At 40.0% G+C, this 18377-nt stretch overlaps 1 protein-coding gene across 2 annotated transcripts; it reads left to right on the top strand.

The window, feature by feature from the left end:
* The first annotated feature begins 7698 nt into the window (after positions 1-7698).
* glra2 (glycine receptor, alpha 2) lies at positions 7699-17126 on the top strand. Of its 2 annotated transcripts, none has more exons than XM_071538958.1 (9): positions 7699-7784; positions 8594-8715; positions 11027-11094; positions 12448-12671; positions 13878-13960; positions 14055-14192; positions 14295-14509; positions 16353-16502; positions 16845-17126. In XM_071538958.1, the coding sequence occupies exons 1-9, from the start codon at positions 7699-7701 to the stop codon at positions 17124-17126; spliced, it is 1368 nt and encodes a 455-aa protein (XP_071395059.1). The 2 variants fall into 2 exon arrangements, with proteins under 2 accessions (XP_071395059.1, XP_071395062.1); XM_071538961.1 differs by lacking the exon at positions 11027-11094 and adding an exon at positions 10884-10951 and having other exon boundaries at positions 7717-7784.
* The last annotated feature ends 1251 nt before the right edge of the window (positions 17127-18377 follow it).

The following is an 18377-nucleotide window of genomic DNA, read 5'->3' on the forward strand; positions in this document are numbered from 1 at the left end:
GCCATTATTTATATGATGATCTAATTATCTATACTATCTTATCACAATATGTTTTATCTGTGCATGCTATAAAATGACTTGTGAAAGAGACAATCATCAACTAAGTCTTAGATGGAAGAGACAGTCAGCACTGTTCCCATGGCAATCTGCTTGGAGGAAATAACCCTGCATTCATGGCAAGTTGGAAACAGGATTTTTTTTATCAGTGGGGAAAGCTGGGGTTTTTGTAGAGCTATATCTTGTTTGATCGTTTGAATGGGTATGGGGGCGCATCTACTCTTCTATAGGTGGTGCATGTTCTCTCTTAGACACATGTGATCCTTATTACAGGAATGTCTTTTTTTCTCATTGTGTCAAATCAAATCAAATGCCCTCTAGGAAAATGGCATCCATAAGTGTACACTGCAACTACTGAAACTTCCCTCAGACAACACAGCTGCTGAAGGAATCAGATCTCACTCTGCCTCTTCATGAACAGAGTGGGGGGAATAAGTGTGTGTGTGTTGTATACCCATCAATAATGAAAGAGCTAGTTATTTCTTATGAAACACAACTGCAATTAAATGATAGAATGTGGCTTCTGGTCATACAGTATTGGATAGAAAATGTGATGTCATGTGATGGTTACTGAAAGACTGTGATGTATGTTCTTCAGTTATTCGTTGGTACAGACCACTAGCCAGTCACAAGGAGTGAACCCAAGCAATCTCTGACTTAATAAGAGTGGAGCTGCTCCATAGACACATACAAGGCCAGTGAGCTGTCAGATACCCCTAACCAGCTCACATCACTGAGTGATCTGACAGATCCACATCGTATCCAGCACCCAGCTAGAACTGAACACTTTCATCTCAGAATGAGATCTCCACCGCTTAAAAAATGTGACACTCTGATGAAATGATTGCTAACATAAAATCAAATTCTCTCTGGAATATTTTTCAAACTATTAGATAATTAAAAGTCTTTGCTTACAAAGTACTAACATTCTAGATGCCACATTAATAAAAATCTTCTTGCAAAATGGATGTGCCATTTTGGAATAAAACCCTTAAACTAAAACCAGGACACATCTGCACTGAGTACAGTTAGGTGGTAACAGAACCACCTGTTTAGAAAAAAGTTTCATCTTTGTGGTGTTTGTGATTTATGGGAGACTTTAAAGTTTAACCAATGGTGGCACCATAAATGCACCACCTAGTTACATCACCAATAATTCCAGTATTTCCTTTGATGTTCTTCCATATGGATAAATAGATGGTGGTGCATTCTTTGATGGTACACAGTTTTACTAAGAAGGAATGTTTTTGGTTTCAAGTGTTTTTTATTGTTTCCAATGGCATCATACACTGAATGTGCAAAATATTAGAAATGCTTACTCCTTTCATGAACTCCACTGATGAGGTGAATCCAGGTAAAAGCAATTATACCTTATTGATTTTCCTTCTTAAATCTATACCAATCACAAAGTGGGAGATGTAGATAAAGAGAAGCAGACGAGTTAGAGAAGGATTTTTAAGCTTTGTGACAGCTGAGATGTGGATTGTGCAAAAGGGGCTGCAACTGCAAGGAAGATGTCCCTAATATTTTGTACATTCAGTGTAGACTTGAAATAAATACATTGAGATAAATAAACAGATTAGCAGGCATTCCATATTGGATGAAAGTTTAACTCTTAATTTAGGATTTTTGTTTATTTTATTGTGGGTTACACCACTCAGTTTCACAGTTTTGCCCTTGTCCCAAAGCTCACATTATGTACACATTATGTAATGTGTAACCCAGAGGAAGATTAGCCTGAGCAACAATTATCACAAAGCAACTGAAATTATTTGAGACTTGGGAACAGGACTAAGCTTTGACTGTGGTATTGACAGGTATTCTCACGTAGTTTAGAGTAACAGTTACTTGGAAAACTTGGCTTACAGCAAATTAGCACAGACAGTGTAGCTCTGTATGGGTTTCTCTGGGTCCTTGGGTACCATGAAAGGCACTTAAAATAAAATGTGTTATTATTATTACTATTCATCAAAGGAATAAACCTGATGCGTAAACCTTGTATGATGACATCATTATCCTTCTCACATTGCAAATTGTCAAAATGTCACCGTCAGCTCAAAGATTTTAGTGGAAGTTCTGATTTTGTTTATTTGTTTATTTATTAGGATCCTCATTAGCTGACGCAAAGAGACAGCTAGTCTTCCTGGGGTCCTAGACACAAAACAAAACACAAGAAATTATACATACATTACAACAAAAGAAACAAAATAGGACAACAGTGATATAATAATAGACACAACAAAAAACAAAAAAAAAACATGGGTTGTCATGGAGGACCAAATAATCTTAAATTACTGAAAGGTTTTCCAATGAAATAGTTGTGCTTAATCCAAACAGTAGTGCCACAGATACCCTATGTTGCATTTACAACTATGGCTTTTACATCACTATGCCTTAAGCCTCTTATTATCATTTCCCTGTTAGCTCAGATGACACATTTTACGCAATAGAATCCAAGATTTGGAAAAAAGAGGGATCCAAGGCACTCAGCTTCAAAGCCAAAATGTGTTTTTTATCTACAATTATGACTAGCAAAAATAGAATTAAATCTTTTTTAACTGATTTTTGGGATGTCTTGACTCTCCAGCCCCACAATCTTTCACATTTCAGCCTCCTATCTGTTTCCAAGAATCTAAGCTTTCATTTAAAATTCAGCATTGTAGATATGAGCAAAGCCTGGCTATGCTATTCACATGATAGCACACACTGCATAGTTGTATATAAAAGGATTAATGAGTCATGGAATATTACTGAAACCTGAAACATACATATTATTTGGCTCTAGATGCAAATTTTGGGAGGATTTTGATGATTAACCACAGAAAAGCAAAGGAAAAGCAATGGATATGATGAAAATGAATGAAAATATAACTATTTTGTTTGAATCTTCCCAGACTAGTTAGATTCACGATCAGTAAATATCACAGTATTCTGGCACAGCGGTGAGTATAGTAAACCTGTAATGCCTTACATGCCTTAATGCCTGACAGTGTAAACTAAGACACATATGATGAGTAGGAGAAAAGACGTGGCACGTGCTGAGTCAAGCAGACACTGATGCTTGATAATGGAGAGCAGTAGTGCTGTACTTCAGGGTAAGACACAGCAGCTCAGCTTACGGGCTAAAAATGTAATGTGAGGAAAATAGGTTTACTTGTAGGCGGTATTTAAGTTTAAAATGAAGCACTGGGACAGGAAACAACATAGTCAATCCGCCCTAGTACGCTGCTCACCTCTATAGACCTGGATTTACGTCCGACTCTCTGGATGCGGATATATTTAGAGTGTGACAGTCAGTCATCTTTAATATGTTCTTCCATTTGACAGGGTGCATGCTAATCACTTTTATGAAACCATGTTTGTGCAAGCACATCATGTTCTGTATTCTCTATTTACAGGGAGCCTTAAACTGTATACTTGCACATACTTGTTCTTTTTTTTTGTCCCCCTGGCTCCACTATAAACGATTTGACAGCAACTGTAAAGGGAGGAAGTTCCCTATTTCCTCTGACAGACCTGGTCAGACGTAACAATCAGCTGCATCAGACAGCATTCCCACCCACAGGGAATTTCCAACCACCATTAGGAAATTGTCGCATTAGGTTGGAATATCAACACACATTAATATTCAACACAAGACGCTGCATACAAGAGATTAGTTTCCCCATAAATATCTAAAAAAGCAGGGGAATAAGCGCTGCCTCTCTGCCTGTGTCCTTCTCGTGGGTAATTGGTCCTATAACATACTTCTAAGCTCCGCTGAGAGGAAAACTGATGTAAACAAGTTAAGCAATTGAAATTGTGTTCAATCTTCAGTCTCTTCTTTTATCCTTTTGACAGCTGCACAGCTCCAGTGACATTGCTCAGTGAGACAAGCCTGCCAGCCAGAAATAGATAAATTGCGAGCCAGTGTCAACATCGAGCAGACACTGGCCAGGGAAAAGGAGTATGTCTATCGTTTAGGTTTGGGTGACTGCACCGAAGCTGGAACCCCGGAGAAGCACGACGACATGCAGATCTAAGTGATGGATTCATCATCAGCTGCAGCAATTATTTCCGAACAAATGCAACACAGTCATTTGTGTTCGATATGTATATCCATCGAACAGCCTGTAAAAGCACGTGGCGTCATAGACAGCCATTTGAATGTGCACAGACTGAGTGACTGCGGAGCATGTATGAGGGTCTAGACTGGGGATCAGTGGGTTTTCAGTGCTCAGTGATGGAGAAAGGCTCTGTGACTGTCAGGTTGCTCCCACTGATGAAGGAGAGCTGTGATTGACAGATGAGTTTCAGTCAGGATCACCACTCTTCTCTTCACCTGGCCTCAGGGACGACACAACCTAAGGAGCAGCATCCTCCTGGGCTTTGAGGCTGTTCATTTACCCATGGTCCACAAGACATATGGCCATGTGTCTATACTGCAGCCACGGCCTGTGTATATTCTAATGGTGTTTATCATTCTCTTATGCGCTTCACAGGATGCTCAAAATAGCTTCATTTTGTTATGACAGAGAGATTATGATAATTGCGTGGGATGTTGTGTCTTTGGAGGATTCACAAATCCTTCCCTCTCTTCAGGAATCCACTCATTAATTCCTTTGCATTCTTCCTCCAGCGTGCCAGTGGGGTTACGACGTCTCATCTAAATAGCTCTCACCACAAGTCACTTCTTCTTAGTCTTATACTGCGCTCAGGATCAGATCCATGAGGTGAATTATACAGTAGAAAAGTCATTAAGTGGGATAAAGATACAAGGAATCGATGGAGCAATGGATACTCCACAGTTCTCGATTCTCTCCAGTCCAGTGCACATGAGCATCAGGGTGGCTCAAGCCTGCTTGTTGTTTCCAGGTGAGCTCTCCAGCCAGTCTGCAACTCCTTGGTTACTGAAGGGGATCAATGAGAACAGCCTATCCACATGGGGACTGAATAGGAGATTTCAGCTGGATACTACTTCAGCCAAAATCACATGGGCATGCCTGCTGTGGCAGCTTGTTCCAATTTATATAAAAAAAAAATCTAAAATATAAATTCATATAAAGATATTATAATATACATATTATAATGTATGTTATTCCTACCAGTTGCATATCATTTTGGAGTGAAACATTACAACCGAGTGATTACAAAAGCCAAAAAACCTTTTGTTTGCGTTTGAAAGTTATAAATGGTGCCGCAAATCCTTTTAGACAACAGAGTCTCGGAAAGGACAGCACTATAAACCAGATGATGTAAAACCCTTAATTCCCCACAGAATAACAAGCAGTAGCGGCCAATCTTAGTTGTGTGTGGGCAGCTTTAAAATAGCGCCTTCGCCTGTCTTGAGCCTTTAATTTTAATGGCTGTGGAAACTGCTGGATGAATGAAACAGACAGCTCTTGTCAAAAGGATTATTCTGTTTTATTCTTTCCTTTCACAGAGGGGGATAAACTACATCTCTCTCTCCCCTTAGCGACACAAGGATTTGACTTTTTCTCCCTTAATTATATGACCCACCTGGCCCAAAGTCTTTCCTTATGGAATCTAATGGCCAATTGAAGCCCTCGTTGGTTGTCATAACACAGACAAGCCAACTGCAGCTGTCTCTGAGATGGAAAATAAATGACTTGGGTGCCAAGTGAATTTTGGCCCTTGCCAATAGCAAATACATTCATTAAAGTGAATCCACAAAATATCCAGATTTATAGATGTTATTTTTTGCCTTGGATCAGGCACATTGACATGAGAACCACAGATAGTTCAGGTTCATATTCAATATGACGTGCTGCTCATCAAACTGAAGTGCTGCTCATCATGTATCCCACAGTTAATTGCAAAAACCTGGACATATGCTTATTGGCAATTCATTTATACAGAGCATTAAGTGTTTAGGGAGTAGAACATGCTGTAGAGCAAGCCATGCACAAGACCTGTGATGACAGACTAATGTTAAATCCCCAAACCAGAGAAAGCCATACATTCCCAACCATGAGATACAATGTGACACATGTAATTTGGACCATAGCATTAAAATGGGGGAGGGGGAGTACTTGATGATTTCCTCCTCAGGCTGAGACAGTCCGTCTCTTATAGCAGATGATCTGGAAACCAGTCAGTAACCAAGTGCCAGACTGAAGTGTAATATGGCCCCAAGCATGTCACAGCATTGAGGCATATGATGCACTGCGAGTAATCTCACAACATAATGCCTATGGTTGGCCTGATGTGAATGAAAGACTTTTTCTCACTGTCGCTGTTTCTTCCACAGCACATGCCTGTGTGTTCATGTGAAATGAGTCATTCATGCCTATGGTCCATGAAGCACTTGCAGCCCACTCACAGGCATGCGCTGCCAGGTCTCCCCGCCCCAGTATCAATACAAATATCACAATCTAAAACAAATCAAGAGCTGTTTTGTGTAGATGTTGCTCGACGACTGCTGAATTTGTGTAGTGGACTACTGAACTTGTTTTATGTTCTATACTCGTCCCCCTTTGGCTACAGCCACCCTATATTCCTCTCTGCCGTCTCCGTCTGTGTTTCTGTCTGTCAGTCAGCTCTCCTCCGTCTCGCTCTGGGAGGCCAACCTTTCAGCATTTCCAATGATGTGCCTCGGAAATCTGTTTCCAGGGCAACCAGGGTACCAAATACATTCCCAGCGGCTTCTTGCTGGTGTGTCCTTTGTTTACACTTTTCATATCTCTGGGAGGATTTAGTTTGTTCTAAACAGACAAAGGACGTGACCAAAAACAGCACACCCTGTAAAATACAGACAAGAAGTGACCCAGTGAATCTCATGTCATACATTCACAGTGTCAATCTGTCTTTTTGCTTCCAGCTGAATTGCACCCTTGAATAAACGTCATGATTGCACATTATTATGAATGCACGTTCCAACTCATTTTATTTTCACTGGAGCATATAGATGTACATTAGATGCTCATATTACCCTTGTCATTTCATGTGAACATGCATGTTTAAACCCCTGGACAACCCTCAAAACAGCCAAAGCCACTTGATCCATGATGCGCAGCTGCGCGCACTGGGAGTTTCTGAATCAAGCCGATCTCGTGAGAGTAAAGCTCTAGTATTTAAAATGTATACATCTTCTTATGTTACAGATATTGTAAATAAAGTTTGAATTAGTTTGAATAGATTGCCTTTCTCGTTTATTTGACTTATTGAAAATCGACTCACGTCCTCCACTTTTAAGCCTTGCGCTTGCGCGTAAAGGAACCGGGAGCTGTCCAAGTGCTGAAATGAAAAAAGGCGTTCCACTCCCATTCCTCAACAGAGGATGGTCCTCTACCTGCGAACGATGTCACTTCACAACTAATCACACAGGAACGGGCATTTAGATTTGAGCAGACGCCAAAGCAGAAAGCTCCAGTCGATGCGTTTTGGAGATTCACCCTCTCGACGTCTTACCACAAGCCTGATGCTTCTTCACACCTTCCTCTCAAGAAATCTGCTTCTGGGAATCAGAGTTTTATGAAACTAAACTATGATCTGTGGCTACATACTGGAATGTCTCCTGCGTTTTTGTATGATACAAGAACACCCAAACGCCCACGATTTGGTCAGGAAGAAAGCGGTATCCCTGTTTGGATTATGTGTTTGACCAATGTAAACATATGGAAGAAATAAAAAAGTGAGCCTATGAGAAAACCAAGAGGAATGAATCGCTCCTTTATAAAAATCTTGACAGCCTTATTTGCATGTTTCATGGAGACCAGCAACTTCAGGTAGGCGGATTTATTTACTAAATCTAGCTTTATTTAAATAGGTTATATCTATCTGATTCCACACTAACACAGATGATTTGCCCTTCCCAAAGTTTGAGATATTAGATTATTCATTCAACAATATGTTGGCTGAATGGAAATTAAATTAGAGCCAAGGTGAAATGGACAATGACTTTTTCTGTACAGCCTAAGTTAGTAAGCTATTTCTTTCGCTTTAATTTAGGTTAAATTTGACCAATCGACTCAAGTTACTGTTTTTTTTTCTTTTAGTATGTATACGTATTTTCATCTACCTATATATGAATTGTTTTGATAGTGAGTGTTTTGATAGTGAGTTCCATAAAGTCCCTAACGATAATTTATCATAATATTCCTAAAATATTCCTAGAGGGACTTGAAGTGTCTGTAGTACTCAATAATGAGTTGATATGTTTTTGTTTTTGTTTTGTTTTTTTATCTCTTGTAGTATCACTATAATATCCCTATAATGTTCCCATAGGGAATTACAGTTTTAATGTGATCTTTGTATAGCATCCTTGTAAAATGTATTTTGTCGATTTTCGTTAAGGGAGATACACATATACGATGTTGACACCGCAGCAAGATTCATCCATCTATGAATGTTTATGCGCTTTAACGCATAATCTAGTTTTCCTAAGCGTGCCTATCACTCCGAGCTGTGGGCTAGCGTATTTCATTGCTACTCACAGCACACTCACCATGACAAATAAGGTTTTACTCCTCTATTTGAACTGTGGGAAATGACTGATGACTGATCAAGTGATCTTCTCACCGTGTGTGTGTTTCAGGGTTGTGGATGCCAAGGAGCACGAATCCAGATCATCCTCTAACCTGTCTCCATCAGACTTTCTGGACTCACTCATGGGTCGAACATCTGGTTATGATGCACGAATAAGACCAAATTTTAAAGGTTTGTTTTTCATGATCTTTATCTATTGATAATCTTTAGACACTTCTTTAACGCCCCCCCACTCCCCCAACCACCACCACTACCACCCCCTTCTTTTTATCACCATCTGATGATGCATCTGAAGTAGCTTTTTGTTGGTATAGTGAAACTGTTCATATAGCGTATGATGTCCATCCCTCCTAAACACTATCATGGCAGCCGTCAATACTATGAAATTAATTGTCTATTACCAAAATATTGCCTGGAGTCGCTGCAGGCTTTTAATAGGAGTAGTCAATCAATGCTGTTGACAGTAACATGATCATCCCAGCAGGAATTTATAGGACCATGGAATTCAACTTGTGTAAACAGTCTAGACTCACATCATAGTTTATGATTCCTCAACATAACATCCCATGTTTTTTTGTTTTTTGGGGGGGTTTTTTTCATTTGGTATGTCAAATAGAATCCATAGGCCCATTAAATATCAATTTCGAAACAGGAAAAAAGGCTTAGAAATATCACAATGAACACAATGAAAGGTTGCAGATTAGCACCTGCAGCAGTCAGGGATGCCACCATGACAGGCCAAATGATGGATGGTGCCCCCCTGGCTAGGCTGCAGGCTACTGACTTCCTCTGTTGTTGTGTTGTGATGCTGGGGAGAGACACAGCATCTGTCACTAGCATGGAGCTGAGTGAGGAGGGGGAGCCCACAGGGGCCCGGAGCGGGCCTGGCCCAGGCTCAGGCCCGCTCCGGGCCCCGGCTGGGTCAGGTGGGCTGGGATTCTGCTGGAGATGTGCTTGGGCTCGGGAAGTAGGATTGGCGAAGCAGATAGACACTAGCACAGAGATTGATCAGCAGGATTCAGCCTCAACCCAGAAACACACTGCCCAGATCTATCCATCCCATCTGGGAGAATGGGAAAATGTTGACAAGATTGCAGAAATGGACTTAAGATGAGAGGAGAACAGTCTGTTTAACGCCGGCTGGCATTTTCAGAGGAGAGATGAAACGGCAACAACTGTTTCTAGCCACCAAAGAGGATGGGCACTCATGGATTACAAAAAAGTCTCCAGCACAAAACATGATTTGAGCGTTGCTGGTTTAATTTGTATTCTCCTCTCTCTCTCTTTCTCGAACGCACACACACACACACATGCACGCACTCACACCTTAATGCTCCCACCACAATGTAAACAGATGATTTTGGTTGAGAACCTGCTAGTCATACTTTGAAGAGAGTGTTGAACTGTATTACTGAAGGCTGACCTAGATTTGCTTGCTGAGTTTGTTGTGAGGAGAAACTGCTTTATTTTTCTGCTACCGCTGTTAAATGTAGCTGCCTGACGACAAACTGAGGCAAATATTAATACCAAGTTCCATGCAATATTGATGAGGAAAGCGCAGGGGAAGGGCACTGCGCTTACAACTTCACTTAACAGATAGAGAAAAAGATTTGCTGTGACTTTAAATGGTATAAACTGCCAAGCCTTGCAAAGAGATTCCAGTTCAGAGGACTCAGTGGAGTAAAAATGACACTACTCACTACAGTATGCATAACACTTTTTACTCAAGGCAGTCTTGGATTGAAGGTATTCTGATTTGATATTGGTACAATTAATTTACCAGCATCATTTGTGTGTGTGTGTGTGCATGCATTTGTATGTTTGTGGGTACTTGTTTGTGAAAGTGTGTGCTCATTTGTCTTAAGAAGACAGAGAGGATGGAGAAAAAAACGTCAGATGAAGTTTTGAAATGACAATGATTTTTACAATTACCCCAGTTGAAGCGCTCATTATAACATCAAGCTGACACAGTATGATATCATTACCCTTTATTATATTTTGGCTGGGTTTAATTGTATTTTAACTATATCCTGCAAAAATTAGGAACACTCAGTTCAGTCTCCACCAAAGCCAAAGCCGAGGGTCCTATCATGTTTTATGTGATCTTTTACATCTGGTGAGACACAGCATGAGACGTGTGATCATCCATTCATGGAGCCTTCGTGAAAAAAATCTTCATGCTTGTGGGTATTGATGTATGTTGATGTATGCAGTGAAACAGCAGCTTGTAACCAACACACACTCGTTTCCTGATGAAACACCTTTCCAAACCCAACCCCTCCTGATGATATGGGATAAAGGCTTTTCTCCTGTCATGTCATTGTCATTCCATTTCACAGGTCCCCCTGTAAACGTTACATGCAATATTTTTATCAACAGTTTCGGCTCTGTCACAGAGACAACTATGGTGAGTGCTTTGGCATTTTGATTGATTTCTGCCCTGTACGATGTGTCAATGTGTTATCTATCCCTCAACCTGCAGGTCCACCAGTTAATGTTACCTGCAACATATTTATCAACAGCTTTGGTTCTATAGCAGAAACTACAATGGTGAGTTGAGTATTGTGCTTGGCCATGTCCGACAGCCTTGATCTTCTGCCCTGGAGTTAAGACTGATTCATCCAGTTTATTTATCCAACATAATCAATTTTTGTTTTATTACTGTTTACTTATTCACAAAATGACTTCATTTTTACCATCCAAGAGTCTATTGGCGGGTCCATGAGGCACCCAACAGACATAGCATTATAAATGAGAAAGATGCTTCTCCTTCTACCCAAATAAGTATTGGATTTCTGCACCCATGACGCCCCCTTGTACATGTGTTAAATTAGCCCACGTTTAATAATAACACAACGAATGCCAACTAATAATTCACTTAAAGTGCAGCCAATATTTGTGGGTGGGGGACTTAGGGCTTAAGATTCAAACAGATTGATCAATGTGATATCTGAAGACACCCAACTGCCCAAGGGGTAAACAATATGAAACCTGGGACACTTCACTGCAGCTCATTCACAAGCTGTGATCAAAGAATTCATGAGTGATCAAAAATACTTGGATCATGATAGGAGGATGCTAATTTGCACAGGAACTGGATTTCATGAGATTGCAAGGGAACTACAAATCTTTTAGATAAACACAGATGCAAACATTTGGAACCGCCAATATACTGATAAAATATCAAACAACATAAAGGCATCTCATCATCATGAAATGTCAATTACTCTGAGCAATTGAGCTTTGTGAAACATGTGTAATTTAATACTAACCGCATTGCCAGAATCCAATGGATTTTCTTTGCCAAGCATTGCTTACTATAAACATCATCTAGCTACCATAATGGTACTTATATATAATCATGATTAATGAGGAAAGTTGTAATAAGTTCAGCATATCCCAAAAGCAAACTGCATCAGTATATCAAATTGCTCCTGTCCATAAATGTAATTAATTTATGCTTATATGGGCATTTAGGTATTGCTGGTTAATATAGAAATTTCCAGATGTGCATTGGAATTCATATACCGCTCATCATTCATGTTATTTGTCATATGCTATTATTTATCTTACAGAACTGTTTCTGAAAAAGTAGCCTTCTATGTTTGTAACTGTGTGAATGTGACAATTTATAATTAAAGTTATAATGATGTAACAGGAAAAGCAACATGTGAACAATAAGTCTGTGACTTCACCAGATGTGGTGTAGACATTTTATGTTAATGTTATGTATTAGAATAATAATTCACAAGGTAGGTTTACCAATGCAAATCTCTGTGGCATTTCAAAGAGAGAAGGATATATAAGAATAAGAATAAAACCAATGGCTAATGTTTCATCTATAGCATGTTTTCTCATACCCAAAGCACCACAAGTATGTAAAGCTGCTTGTCATCTCTGCAGGATTACAGAGTGAACATCTTCCTGCGGCAGAAGTGGAACGACCCCCGGCTGGCATACAGCAAATACCCAGATTCCTCCCTTGACTTGGATCCATCCATGTTGGACTCCATCTGGAAGCCTGACCTCTTCTTTGCCAATGAAAAGGGTGCCAACTTCCATGATGTAACCACAGACAACAAGCTCCTGAGGATTTTCAAGGATGGGACTGTCCTCTACAGTATCAGGTGAGGTGCTGGACACATTGAATTATAAGCAACAGAATTAAAGATTCAGCAGAATTAAACATAAGGGTGTATTTCTATGTTAAGCCTTTGGCATTAAAGTGGTTATGGTATGAATTTGTGCTCTTGAACCATACAAGGTGAAAAATGATACTTTAGTTAACCCCAAAGATCTCATTCATCACTCACTGTAGTTTTACCCCAGGACATGTTCACTTATTGCTTTTTCATTTCTTCTCAAAGATCAAAGACTGTATATCTATAGGATACATGCTTTAAGTGGATTTATCTCAATATGACATCCTCATTTAATATCGCTGAAACAGTTCCCGCATACAATAGAGATTTAATAAAAGAGCACTGACCGCAAGAGAGCAAGTTAATCTCAAGGGTATTGTAGAGAATCCACATTTGAACAGAAGGTAAGATGAAAACATGAGTCCATTTTCCTGGTGGTTTCTGCATAGTCAGTAGTTTTGGCTCAGATTCCATAGGATCAGTAAGAAAGACTCACACACCTGCAGCCCATTCACAGTGGATGACACCTTATAGGCCCCTCTGGCAAAACCAGCCCAACGTTTGAGCAAAAACCTGTACAACAAGATATGAAAATATCTTTCATTTCATTTCAATATAACTTCAGTCACACATGGCATTCAATTTTGTTTTTTTCTGTGATGATGCGATATAAAGCAGATCAATTTAGAGTCCATTTAGAGAGCAGTTCGGGGCTGAGCGGTGCCCAGGTGTGAACGCAGACACTGGGTCGGCGGGGAGAGATGAAAGGCGGTTAGCCACTCTCTCCATTCATGAGAGAAATGACAGAGGGAGCAGAAGGGAGCAGACCGCAGACCACAATGCATCTCAGAGACAATAAGTTGCAGTAATGAAAGTGTGATAGGAACCTGCTGAAGGGAATCCTATATGCTGTGTCAGAGGCTCTCTCAGAGGAGAAGGGAGAAGCAGAAAGAGCGCTCAGTCAGGGAGAGAAGAATACACCACACGAAGATGATTGAAAATGTACCAATCGTTCCGTTTAATTTGTCATTTGCTTCATTTTTCAAGCAAATTATTTAAAGTTGATGCGTTGAATCCAACATTTTCAACGTTCAACAAGAATGATTTTGTGATTTCAGACGCAAAGAACACATACTATACTCAACGGTGCAGTCTGTTCATCATATCTTATGTCTTTGCCTCATGCCACAGGTTGACTCTCATTCTGTCCTGTCCAATGGATCTAAAGAACTTTCCGATGGATGTCCAAACTTGCACCATGCAGCTGGAAAGTTGTGAGCAATACTTTCTTTGTCCCACACATCTGCTTTTCTTGCCACACATTCCCCAGTTAGTATCTATGGTTAATTTCTCCTTTGCTGTCTTTAGTTGGCTACACCATGAATGACTTGATCTTTGAGTGGCTGGAGAACGGTGCTGTGCAGGTGTCGGACGGGCTCACACTGCCTCAGTTCATTATGAGGGATGAGAAGGAACTGGGCAACTGTACCAAACACTACAACACTGGTTAGAGAACACGCGCATCTGTGTGCATTTTTAACTTCATACAATTAACATTTCCCTTGGTGCGGTAGCTGAATTGCATTTGTGTTTGTTGTTGTTGAACAGGTAGATTCACTTGTATTGAGGTGAAATTCCATCTGGAGCGCCAGATGGGATACTACCTGATCCAGATGTACATCCCTTCGCTCCTGATTGTCATCCTCTCATGGGTGTCTTTCTGGATCAATATGGATGCTGCGCCCGCCAGAGTGGCACTGGGCATCACCACTGTGCTTACCATGACAACACAGAGCTCTGGCTCCAGAGCTTCCCTTCCAAAGGTAAACCTAATTTCTTCATCCCAACGGCACGAGTCGTTAATTAGATAGTGGGGCTATTAGACTGTGCTCACATCAAACATTCCTGTTTCTCTCACTCAAAAGTCAAAAGTCACGCATAATAGTGTCTATCATACTGATGGAGGGGAACACATTGTAAATAGGCATTTATAAAGGCATGCTCCAATGATTGGGTGTACCTGTAAGGAATCGGTTGTCAATCCATACATTTGAGGGTTTAATAATAATAATCATGAGAAGAGGAAGAAGAGTTACAAAGGCAATGCCAAAAACAAACAGGAGGATAATGCTAAAGCTAAGGGCTAAGTCTATAAAACGCATGTTTGAAATGTAGCTATGGGTCAGACCTAACTGTACTTTAAAAGAAAAAATGAAATATTAAGATTCTACTAATTATACAGTAGGTAGCCAGTGCATTGGAGCTAAAGCTGGGGCTATGTGGCCCTCTCTAATTGTTTGGTTAAAACCCGGGCAGCAGAAGACAGATTTATGACCCAGGCAAATATAAAAGGTAGAGAAGCAATCTAAAGAAGAGGAAATACAAACATGGTTCGAGTCCAGCCCCGTGCCTTCCCCTATCTCTCTCCCTATCTTTCCTGTCTCTCTCCACTGTTGAACTATCAAATAAAGTATGAAATGCCAAAAGAATTATGTTTAAAAAGTACTGTATAAAATCCATACTGCATACTGTATGAACTGTTAGTTGATGGTGTCAGTTTGGACTATCTAATAATGGAAAACTGTCTTGCTCTTATGTGAAAGCCACTGATATAACCAATGGATAAAAACATGTTATGTTGGAGATGCTTCTCTGCTGATAAAAGCATAACTGGACAGCCCTTCAGCCAGATGTTTACCTTATTTGTGCAAATCACAACATCCAACATTTGAGATGCCTCTAATTAATGCATGTATACATTTTCAGCAGCAGTTGGTACACTGCGGTAGCTTATTTTCAATCAGGCTAAATTGGCATGCACACTTGTGAGGGGTACTACAGGCACTGTGAGTCAGCTCTTGAAGATCAATCACTCTCCCACACATCGGTCTGCACATGACCACAGAAGGGCTTGGCCACGTCAAAGAGTCCCACATGAAAGACACGTATACTGATAAATATTTAAAGGGAGGCCTTTGAGAGCTTCTGCTCATGAAAACAAAAGCTCAATATGCCTTAAGTGCCCTCAAAAAGCTGAGTTGTTTTCTCCCCATGCAAATCAGCTGTCATGGGGAACGTTAGAGATGAGGTCACTCTATGATGAGTGGGAAAGCATCTTCAGGCTCCTTTCAACTTCATCTTCACTTTCTCAGTGGAGATAGATGAAAAGCAATGTTAAAGGTACAAATTGATAGCTACAGTTCTCTTTCTATTACCTTAGTAATTAAGGCAGCAATTATTTCCCACTGTGCTTTATAGCCATGCAATCACTGACATTACTGGCAGCTCTGATACACTTGTTAGCAAACATCACCCCTAATTATAGTCATTTAGAAGTCCCAGCAAGCTGACTTACATAAAAAGCACACTGCAGGGACATAAAAAAACCTGTAACTGACAATTTATCTGCTTTTCAACAGATATTTTTTGCTTGTACGTATTGTCAGCTGTGTCAGTTTAACAATTCCATTCTGATTAGCTTTTCCACTGTTAGTAAACTCAGTGTTATAGCCCCAAAACAGATTACTAGAAATGAAAGCAATTATAAGATTAAAATGATTAACCAATATTTCAGTGAGTCAAAGCATAAAATCCATACTGAACTGTTAGTTTATGCTGTCACATTGGAGTATCTAACAAAGGAAATCTGTTTTCTCTTGTTTTCAGGTCTCATATGTGAAAGCCATTGATATCTGGATGGCCGTATGCCTGCTCTTTGTATTTGCTGCGTTGCTAGAATATGCTGGGGTTAATTTTGTCTCCAGGCAACAGAAGGAGTTCCTTCGCTTGAGGCGAAGACAGAGGAGGAATCATAAGGTAAGCCTTCCAAGTCTCGACAAGGTCGCTGCTTAGTTACCAAACTTTTTTGAATAGGAACTTAAAGTAGTGTGACATGATTAGTTTTTGGCTGAATTAAGATTTAGCCCCTAAAGTAGTCGTACTGAGTAGTTTATCATTTTAGTGGGAAATGTGTCGGGTCATCTTGGGCCATGCTAATTTAAGAGTGGTTGTAATAACTGGAAGACATTCAGCTGTGTTTGCTATGCTACGTAATATTGGGCCTGTGGCCATTCACAGGTAAAGCATAACACCTGAGTCACAGTCTTACAAAACAACAAGTGAGCACTATGTGCACATGTGCGTGTGTGTTTTTTTCAGGATGACGACATGCGGGAAGGCCGTTTTAATTTCTCTGGCTATAGCATGAGTCAGTGTCTGCCGATGAAGGACGGCTCGGCTGTTAAGAACGCCGCCCCAGCTCCGAACCCTCAACCACCAGCCCCAAAAGACATAGACACCATGAGGAAGAAGTTTGTGGACAGAGCCAAGAGGATAGACACAATCTCCAGGGCAGCCTTTCCTCTGGCCTTCCTCATCTTCAACATCTTCTACTGGATTACCTACAAGATCATCAGGCATGAGGACATCCACAAAGAGTAACAGCTCCCATAGGTTTAACCACTAGAAATAACATCCTCTATCTTTCTAATTTCTCAGATTGAGAAATGATTGGAAAGCAGAGTGAGATGATGTTGTGAGACTGTGCATTGAGAGGCACCATGGTGACGATGGTGGTGCTCTTTCAGGGATAATGTATAATGTTCATGCATCACAGAGTAATGTTTGTTCTGATTATCAATGAACAGCTCGTGAGACACAGATGCTTTTTTGTTGTTGTACTGCTGCATAATATTTCCTGATGATTCTGGAAAAAGGTTTTAACTCAAGGCACAGTAATATGCTGGAGAAGATGGACCAAATTTTCTGAAACATCACTGCCTTGGCGTCTGTACAACCAAGGAATAGAAACACATTCCATGGATTTGTAAATGTATGGTAGAGTAGTCAGACCCTTACTTAAAGACTTTTTGTGGTTGCAAGAAAAGGGTATTTCATATCAAGGATGTTTAGAACTGTTTTATATTGTACTATTGTCATGCACTTCCTCACTGTTTATACAAAACAAAGCAGCAAGATTCTAAAATGTAAAGGCAGCAAGCACATATACATGTATCCTCCATACATTAGGCAGCAGCACATATCTCAGGCATAAGCATGAACCAAGCAGATGAAAATCTGGCATTGGCAATTGGAAAATGCATTTTTATGAACAACCCGAGGCCTTAGATATCATAGATTTGGTGAGATAAAGTGCTATGCTTCCCTATTTTTTCAAGCATCTCCTCCTGTTTAGTGGTCTGTCAGAAATGAATGCACCGGTTCTCTTTGGCTTTTCTACCCAGGGTGTGATATCTAAAGGTAGTTTGTTGTTTTCTTTTTCTGTCAATGTATTATAAATCATATTCATGCACAATTGATGTCACCTAAAATCAACTTTAATGGTCTGTTCACTTGTTTTAAAAGTCTACAATTTTAAATTTCTGTTTTCATTATGAAAATAATTTCTCAAATGCATTGGCATATATTCCATAGGCTTTATATATTCTAATAATGGCCAATATTGAGCCAGTGTATAGGTAAGCCTACATGCAAACTATGAACATGCACTCTGGTGATATATCATTATTCAATGTTATCATATGCCCATATCCCATATGAATTTGTTTATATTACAGATAAATATTCCAGGTATCTTAGGTATGGTTTTAGAGTTGGAGAGTATGTTTTTTGTAGATTTAGTCTAATGAAATATTTATTGTAATGGGGGAAAGGTTATGTTTATAAAAAAAA

This window comes from Centroberyx affinis, unplaced genomic scaffold, assembly GCF_046629955.1.
Source record: "Centroberyx affinis isolate AG114_WGS23_722 - 3 ecotype Tasmania unplaced genomic scaffold, CSIRO-AGI_Caff_v1 ptg003379l_1, whole genome shotgun sequence".
NCBI classification, from domain to species: domain Eukaryota; kingdom Metazoa; phylum Chordata; class Actinopteri; order Beryciformes; family Berycidae; genus Centroberyx; species Centroberyx affinis.